The sequence below is a fragment of the Sebastes umbrosus genome, chromosome 10 (assembly GCF_015220745.1).
Source record: "Sebastes umbrosus isolate fSebUmb1 chromosome 10, fSebUmb1.pri, whole genome shotgun sequence".
Lineage (NCBI taxonomy): Eukaryota > Metazoa > Chordata > Actinopteri > Perciformes > Sebastidae > Sebastes > Sebastes umbrosus.
Genome location: NC_051278.1, coordinates 14,923,378 through 14,932,277, shown reverse-complemented (window position 1 = coordinate 14,932,277; position 8,900 = coordinate 14,923,378). Strand labels below are relative to the sequence as shown.

The 8,900-nt window shown below is 40.6% G+C and overlaps 1 protein-coding gene and 1 long non-coding RNA gene across 2 annotated transcripts; one reads left to right on the top strand and one right to left on the bottom strand.

Moving 5' to 3' along the window:
• Positions 1–1,006: 1,006 nt before the first annotated feature.
• On the top strand, positions 1,007–8,420 carry opn6a (opsin 6, group member a). The gene is made up of 6 exons (XM_037781542.1): positions 1,007–1,145; positions 2,726–2,931; positions 5,499–5,598; positions 6,591–6,695; positions 6,792–7,015; positions 7,161–8,420. The coding sequence occupies exons 1-6, from the start codon at positions 1,007–1,009 to the stop codon at positions 7,617–7,619; spliced, it is 1,233 nt and encodes a 410-aa protein (XP_037637470.1). The 3' UTR covers positions 7,620–8,420.
• LOC119495254 lies at positions 2,793–6,725 on the bottom strand. Its single transcript, XR_005208415.1, has 4 exons — positions 6,596–6,725; positions 5,478–5,614; positions 3,332–4,494; positions 2,793–2,924 (listed from the first exon to the last, which is right to left on the bottom strand). It is a non-coding gene; the product is annotated as an uncharacterized LOC119495254 (long non-coding RNA).
• Positions 8,421–8,900: the final 480 nt, after the last annotated feature.

The window sequence follows — 8,900 nt, the reverse complement described above, 5'->3', positions numbered from 1 at the left end:
GTATAATCACCTGAAACTAAGAATCTTTGTGTTTTCGTTAGCTTAGAATGAGCCCTTCATATCTACATAGGGAGGTCCTCTTTACGGAGTTCGGCATGTTGCTCCGTCATGTTTCTACAGTAGCCCAGAACGGACAAACCAAACACTGGCTCTACAGAGATCCTTTCCATTTTTACGTTACCTGAAGGCCACCGTAGTTCTCCGACACGCTTGTGAAACGGCAGTAGCGTGAGCCACAGAGTGCAAAACCGTGGTACCGCCAGCCGCCGTCGTAAAGTAGTGTTATTATGGTAAGGATGGTCTCAGAGCGAGGTGAACGGCGTTACCACAGTTTTGCACTCGGCGACTCACGTTACCGCAGTCTTGGAAAGGGAGGAGTGAGCCTAGGGGTATTCAGTTGGTTGCAATCTGCAACCACTCTGCTAGAGTTCATATGCCACAAATGATGGATTGTGCCCTTAGGAGTAACTTTAATCATTATTCTGTGTTGATGTCTTGGCGGAAAAGTTCAACATCCAACATCCGAGTTTGCTGCTAAACTAGATTGCATTCACATAAAATATTTTTTAGAAAACTGTAGCAGCAAAATAAACAATTAACACATATCAGCAATTGCAAATGAGGCAGTTTGTTTGATAATAAGTTCAACATTGGTCTAGGTTTGGACTCTGCTGAAGGCCTTATGTGTCTTTGTGTGAGATGATTCTTAGGACTTTAGTTAAATTAAGCCTAATGAAACCCCTCCATTAGAGGAGCAGCTGACTAGACATTTCCCCGTTAGCTTGGATTTCCACCCAAAATCTCTAACTGCTTAGTGGCTAAGAAATAGATAGGATTACAGGTGTAATCATTGGGACAGTGAGTGGTGAGGTATTAGTGACTGCTTCTAAGCTGGATTTAAAATGAACTGACTGGTCATTCCTAACACAGTTGTGTCTACTGAAAGCAAAGGAGCGCTACTGTAGGGGACAGCAAGGATTCATGTCTTGGCATCGAAACTTAGGCCATGGAAATAATGTTGAAGGGTTTGCCTGTGAAGGTCGTAAATATTCCATGGAGGAATAATAACCTCAGTACTCTGCATACAGACCCCCCTCTGTCCGAACAAGGAGAGACGATCATTGGAGTCTATCTGTTAGTGTTGGGTAAGTCAACCATCATATACTTGAATATAATATAGCTTGAAATGTCAGGTTGCCTTGTTTCATTTTGTATACTCATTGAAAATGTCAAAAAACATTATTTATTGTGCATTATACTACTGAAAAGCACCCTAGATTAATGTCTAGAAAATGGCATATATGAACTACTGACAAAAGGCTGGTAATATTTCCTCTTAGTCTCAAACTCGTTCCATAACTCTGTAGTGCAAAAAATACACCCCCTCAGAAAATGTTTTTGTCCTTTAAATCCCTTAGGTCAAACACTAGCAAGAAAGAGTCACACATTATTTGAGAGTCAACAACACAAACATCTGTTGTTCCTCATATTTCCAAAGGCCAAAGCACTGCTGACACAGACAGTTTGATCTGTGCTGGTGACTCAGTTGGTCTGTGGGTCAATTAATGCAGCTGAGGGATTTTATGTAACACAGACCGAGTTATAAAAAGACAAGGATTCTCTTGGCTTTTCACAACTGCTATTAAACTACAGAGTGATCCACATTTGTATACTATACTATACTATACTATACTATACTATACTATACTATAAACTTCTCTACTCAACTATACTAAACTTTAAAAATGATGTTGTCACAATTCTAGGTGCTACAATCTACTCTACTATTCTGCATTATACTATACTATACTATGCTACATTATAATATAATATTTATTATATATAAAATATAATATAATATAATATAATAAACACTGTTCTACTCTATTATACTGAAGTCAAAATCAGTTTAGTGATGTTTGTAAACTCTAATATACTATACAAATCTATTACTATACTATAATTTTACTCTGCTGTACTTTATTATACTATACAATAATCTACTCAAATCTGCTACTATACTGTACTGTACTCTACACAACTCTACTCTGTTCTACTATTCTCTACTCTACTCTATTTTATTTTATTTTACTATACCATAAAATGATATGGCCCACCTTTGTATACTCTACTCTACACAAATATACTACTATACTGTACTATACTGTACTATACTATACTATACTATACTATACTATACTAGACTATACCATTCTGTATTATACTATACTACATTACAATATTCTATACTATACTCTTCTATACTGTACTGTATTGTGCTATACTACACTATACTATATTATACTATACTATACTATTCTGATTTATACTATATTATACTATACTATAATATACTATACTACCTTATACTGTACCATACTATACTATTCTATACTGTACTGTACTGTACTATACTACACTATACTATAATATACTATACTATTCTGTATTATACTATGCTATACTATACTACCCTATACTGTACCACACTATACTATACTCTACAACACTGTACTGTACTATACTACACAATACTATTCTGCACTATATTACACTATTCTGTACTATACTATACCATGTTCTACTCTACTATACTCTACTATACTATACTATACTATACTCAATTCTACTCTGTTCTACACTTCTCTTATCTACTCTACTACACCAAACAATATGTGGGTCACTAGATATTCACTGAATATGCTGCATGTTTGTCTCTCTGTAGGATGGCTGTCCTGGTTTGGAAACAGTTTAGTGATGTTTGTCCTGTACAGACAGCGGGCCTCGCTTCAGTCAACAGATTTCCTCACTTTAAATCTTGCCATCTCCGATGCCAGCATCTCCATATTCGGCTACTCCAGAGGGATCCTAGAAATATTCAATATCTTCAGGGATGACGGGTATTTGATCAACTGGATCTGGACCTGCCAGGTAAAAGCCACACCAAGACAACACTTGATTTAAAAGAGTTAAATTTAAAAGGAGTCACTTAATAATATTCTATATATATTTCCCCACCAAATCTTAAATTGTGGTGAAATTTGCATCATTAATAATTAGTCAAATCCCAGGAACGTTGGTTTGAAATGGTCTGAAAGTGATGACTGTGCAGAGTTCCGATAAACACATGCATCTGCTCTCGTGGGCCAACCCCAATTAATGAAGTACATTAAAATAGTCTTTGGAAGTCTTACCGTAAAGTGAGTATGCGTGTGTGTGTGTGTGTGTGTGTGTCTATATGCGTGTGTGTGTAGGTGTAAATGTGTGCATGTGTGCAAGGGATTATGCTAGTAGCCATGTGGGCTGGAGGTTAAATCTGTAATAAGCTTACCACAGTGGAGGCCTTTAAATGGGGGAAACTCTTCGAGCAGCATGGCACCTGTCAACAACCAAACACGAAACAAATAAGAGCTGCAGACATGATTGCATGATTTAATCACATGCTCTTATGTTGCTGAATATTTAAATGTCATTTGTATTAAATTAACAGATAAATTGTTATGTGTAATTTCTAAGAACGTATATGTTTTCCTCCTCCCACCGCCTCAGCTTGAAATGAAATAGTTGTCATACTTTAGCTTGGAATTCATCCAGGGTATTTTTCTTGCTCAAGGCTAGCTGTGGTGGAAACCGTGATATCCCTGAGTGAACGAAAACAAGCTGGTGTAACCAGAACACCGTCAGTCTCAGGAGAGTAAACACCAAAAATCTGAGAGAGAGAGATATTGTAAATCGAGGTCTGCTGCTCTTAAGCTTCAGTGCAGCCACTGAGATGATCTCATCTCTCAGGCATTCAATCTCAGGTTTTCAGGTGAAGGGGAAATATTGGGATAGCAGCAGTACGCTCCTCTCATTTCACCTTCCCCTGGGAGAGGTGGGCTGAGAGAGAGAGGGAGTGTCAGAAGTAAATAAGGAGAAAGTAAGAGGTGACAGAAATAGAGGAGGGAAGGAACAGGAAGGTGAAGGAGACAGGCATGTGAGAAGCATTAGCAGATTACTGCATGGAGCATGATGGGACATGAACACTTGCAAGCTGGGCCACATCCCTGCGTTTTGCATCGTATGGGACAGGACATTATTGAATGTGATAGAGCCTTATGGGACCCTTTGTTGTTGCAAAGGGGAATACAGGGAAAGGATTGTCAAAGCAGTGTACAAGGCGTATAAAAAATACTCTGATTTTAAGTCATTGCTTTTTTGAAACTTGTGATCCAATAATCACATATTTTCTCGTGAGCCAAGACAGAGGTGAAACACTACACCGTGAGATCATCTGGGAGGATCAAATCACACAATTTCAAGAAGCCACTGTCCTAAATTCATATAAAAATGCAAAATGTGCTGAATGTGAGGGTGAAAAGAAATGTGATGACTGACAGTAATAGGATTAGGACTAAGGAAGATAAAGAGAGTAATCAGTCAGAGACCTTTACTGAACCATGTCACCTGGAAATGGCACAGCAAGGAGACGGGTGTCGCACAGTTGGAGCCAGACTGAAACACAGTAGCATAATTCCCTTTAAGGAGAGCTGTGATTAAAAGATCATCTTCTCAAACAATGGACTGAATGCTATAAAGCTTCAGGGTTTAATGCATTTGGCAATTGTTGAACTTTTTTCACCATCAGATTCTTTGTGGGAATCAAGGTCAAATCTATTAACAGCTATAATGAAATTCCCTAACGCTGATCATGCCGGTTAAAAAGCCTGCAGCTCACATCAGAGGAAATGCTCTGGATCCACAGCACATTGGCTAAAAGGGAGGAAGTGCCCTTCAGCTATCGTGTCCATAGACTGTATATAAGAAGTGGACGTAGTCACCGTGACGTCACCCATTGGTTTGTGGACTGACGTTTTGAAGCCTCGAGTTCGGCATTTTGGCTGTCACCATCTTGGTTTTTTGCAACCAGAAATGACACGAGAGGGTGGAGCTAAGTACAACCGAACACTGAATAAGACATTTTCTGTTGAGGTTATAATTAACTTTCATAAACTGAAAACACACTGTGAAAAGGTTAAAGTTACAAGACGAAAACATGACAACTCCCAGAACGGACAACGCCGTGGCAGCGACCAGTCAATCACAAGGTATCCACGCCCTAAATCATACCCTGCTTTATGGTCTATTTGACTCTAAATGAACATCATGCTGTATTGAAGAACACTTGAAACTAGTGATTGAGACCATGAACTCATGTTTACAATGTTTACTGAGGTAATAAATCAAGTGAGAAGTAGGCTCATTTTCTCATAGACTTCTATACAATCTGCTCCCTGCTGGCTAGTAGAAAGAATGCAAGTTTAAGGCACTTCCGCATTGGCTTCACTTTTCAGACCCGGAGGTTGCCCACTGGTCGGTGTCCAAAGCAAAACAACAGACAAAGGTGTGGAACAATTAGGCAGGCAATGGATCTATGCACCAAGGATTAAATGACCACTCAAAGTTATTATAAAGATGTGACGTCATGATTCACCAACCCTCTCTCCGTTTTCTTCCAGGTAGACGGTTTCTTCACCTTGCTCTTCGGCCTTGCAAGCATCAACACCTTGACCGTTATCAGCGTCACCAGATACATCAAGGGATGCCACCCAAACAAAGGTCGGATCTAGCCTCCCTGAATTCAAGCGAGGGAACATAAAGAAAGCTTCAGACCAGCGTCTCTGCCCGCTTCACATTCCAGCAGTTCTTATCTGACAGAAAAGCGTGCTTTTTCAGTGCTAATGAAGCCTTATTACCGACTTCAACTCTGGAAATTACTACCACTTGTCTCCAGCAATTTCATTTACATTTCGCCAACATGTCATTAAGTGAACTTGAGGTGACATTTTCTATTTTCGGGTGTAACTGATGCTGAAGAATGTCTTAATTATAGGGAAATTAGGTTGAGCAACTGCCTCTGTTGTCAGCAGAAGAGTTTTAACTGTGTTTGTGGCTGTTCATAAAACACAAGCTGTGTTAAACTATGAACACTGGTGGTGCATGTGGGATATCATCAAATGTATTATGCGCCAGATTGCAGCTGCAGCTGCTGCAAACAGCAACAGACATTGATGTAAATCAGAAAATCAAAAAAATGCAAGATGATGATTTTTGGTCTAAATGACAAGAATTTAGATCAGATACACTTGCAGGTATCCAAGCAACAATATAAGGTAATTCAGCCTAACAAAGCTGAGTAACCCATAGCAACAAAGACACTGTACGTTGCCAACCCTCTCTCACAAGCTGTACTGCACTTCTCGTGTGGTGTATTGACATAAGATAAGTGAGCGCCGCTCAGAAATTGATTTACTTTCTTCCCCTGAACACAAAGCTATGCGTACTTTGTCAACAGAGGTTCTTTTCAGTCGCAGATGTTTGCAAAGGCCGTTAATATGAGAAAAGACCCCATTGTTCAAAAATGTCACAATCTTGACATTCATAACAAGTCAAGAATGCTGCATCTTTTTTACGTGCCTCTCACTTTTCCGGCCCTGTGTTTGCCAAAGTCATAACATTTAACCTTTATCAACTGCAAACAATCACACAATCTGTTCCATAACTTGGGGATATTATGTTGTAATCATGTTCCTTGTTGTGTGTTTCTGCAGCTTACTGTATCGGCATTAACACCATCGCCGTATCGCTCATCTGCATCTGGACCGGAGCGATGTTTTGGTCCGTTGCTCCACTGCTGGGCTGGGGCAGCTACACAGGTCTGTTCTCACACACTAGAGCAGAAAAAAGTAGCATACAACGTTATTATAAAAGCCTCGATCTGACCTCTGACCTCTGTGTCTTCTGCTCTTTAGATCGAGGTTATGGCACCTGTGAGGTGGACTGGTCCAAAGCCAATTACTCCACCATCCACAAGTCCTACATCATCTCCATCCTAATCTTCTGCTTTTTCATCCCTGTGATGATCATGCTCTTCTCCTACGTCTCCATCATCAACACAGTGAAGAGCACTAACGCCATGTCAGCTGATGGTTTCCTCACCACCCGCCAAAGGAAGGTGGAGAGAGATGTCACAAGGGTAAGAAAAAATCAAGTTATTTCTGAGGTTTTTATGAGAGAGACTTGATTGGAAAAATAAAATGAGACTCTTAAAAGTGCGCTGTCTGTAATAAACCCCCCTCTCACGTTATTCTGACAATAGTTTCCTCATGTTTCCGCTCTAGATTTCCATTGTAATATGCACCGCTTTCATCATGGCCTGGTCCCCATATGCAGTGGTGTCTATGTGGTCAGCCTGGGGCTTCCATGTGCCAAGCACAACCAGCATCATCACCCGTCTCTTTGCCAAGTCTGCCAGCTTCTACAATCCGCTCATCTACTTCGGAATGAGCTCCAAGTTCCGCAAGGACGTCTCTGTGCTGCTGCCGTGCACACGAGAGCGCAGGGAGGTGGTGCGTCTGCAGCACTTTAAAAACATCAAACCCAAGGCTGAGGCCCCACCCCCACCTGCATTACTTCCTGTCCAGAAGCTGGAGGCGAAATACGCCACATCCAGTCCTGACAGCGACTCGGGGGTCAACAGCCCTCCTCAGACTCCTCCAACTGACCCACAGGAGGTCTTTTGTAACAGTGACCTGCCCTCGCACATTGAAACATCAGAGTACTGGTGTGACAGGCTCTGAAGACATTTCAACCAATGCTTGAATTACAAGGGGAGATAAAGAGTATTTTTATATTTTTTGGTCTTACCCGTGTTAATAAACTGTATGTAACCAATGTTAATAAATTATTTTCTGAATCTCACACTTGTTGAAGCAAGACTTTTTACTTCCAACTCCTACAACAGCTTTTTTTAGCAAATCCAAATTGGTAACAGCTTAAAAATTAACGAGTGAGATGTTTACTGATGTATTTTAAATCGTAGAACAAAACGTTAAAATCTCTACAGCTTGTGTTAATTATACAGACCTTATTTCCGGCATCTAACTAAAAACCCATTCAAAAAACCCATTGACTTCCAGATGAGGGAACCGGAAGTCCTAAAATGCTAACTCATTTTTGGGTTTTAGGACTCAATCCTGCTCCACTCTCTATCTCCAGCTGATGAGATGTGCAGTCGGTGATGTAGTGAGATAGATGCACGATAACATCTGAAAACACTGAACTGTCCTCGGCTCAACTGAAGCATGTGATGGCACCAAATTGTGCCAATCCCCCCGCTGCCCCTAAGGGCACCCATGACATCAGTTCTCCCATATATCCACCACTCCCTGATAGATGCCAGACTACACTTTGTCAAGTACAACCATGTCTATAGAGAGGCGAAGTCCTGCCCCCTCCGGTGAACGACCAAAGGACCTTTTTTTTGGAAAAAATATGTACGGTAGTCAACGGAGAGAGACCGATATTTTTTGATACTGTTTGAATTGCGCAATGAATCACACATATGAATGTTTGTCAATTTAAAACATAATTTTGCAAGTCAAGAAAGTGGCAGTTTGTTGTAAAACTGTTAATCAGACTGTGAAAATACATAATTACAGAGACTACACACCCAAAAGTTGCGCAGTGACTTCTCTCTCTCTGAAGCTACGATGCCGTTGTGTTTCCTACTGGGATGTACTCACACCAGCAACGGGTCTGGCTCATTCTTTCGCTTCCAGGCTGATAAAAAGACCAGGTGTCGCTGGATAAAACACATCAGGTAAGATAACGTTACATTTGTACCTGGAATATAGCTACGTTAGCTAGGTAGCTAGTGTTGGTGACGTACATCGTACGAGACGAAAGATGTAGTTCATTGAGCGGTTTCACAGAAAAGTAAATGATACTACGACAAACTGTGACTTTCCTGACTTGAAATGTATCTCTCTCCGTTGACTACCGTACATATTTTTTTCCGAAATAAGGTCCCATGGGGTCGACCGGAAGGGGTGGGACTTCGCCTCTTTATAGAAATGTGT

Bases quoted from the DNA above. Each gene is read 5' to 3' on its own strand.
- opn6a (XM_037781542.1), top strand. From the start codon at position 1,007: ATGGAAATAATGTTGAAGGGTTTGCCTGTGAAGGTCGTAAATATTCCA. The intron at 1,146-2,725 runs GTAAGTCAACCA...GTCTCTCTGTAG, and splicing joins AGTCTATCTGTTAGTGTTGG to GATGGCTGTCCTGGTTTGGA. The intron at 2,932-5,498 runs GTAAAAGCCACA...GTTTTCTTCCAG, and splicing joins ACTGGATCTGGACCTGCCAG to GTAGACGGTTTCTTCACCTT.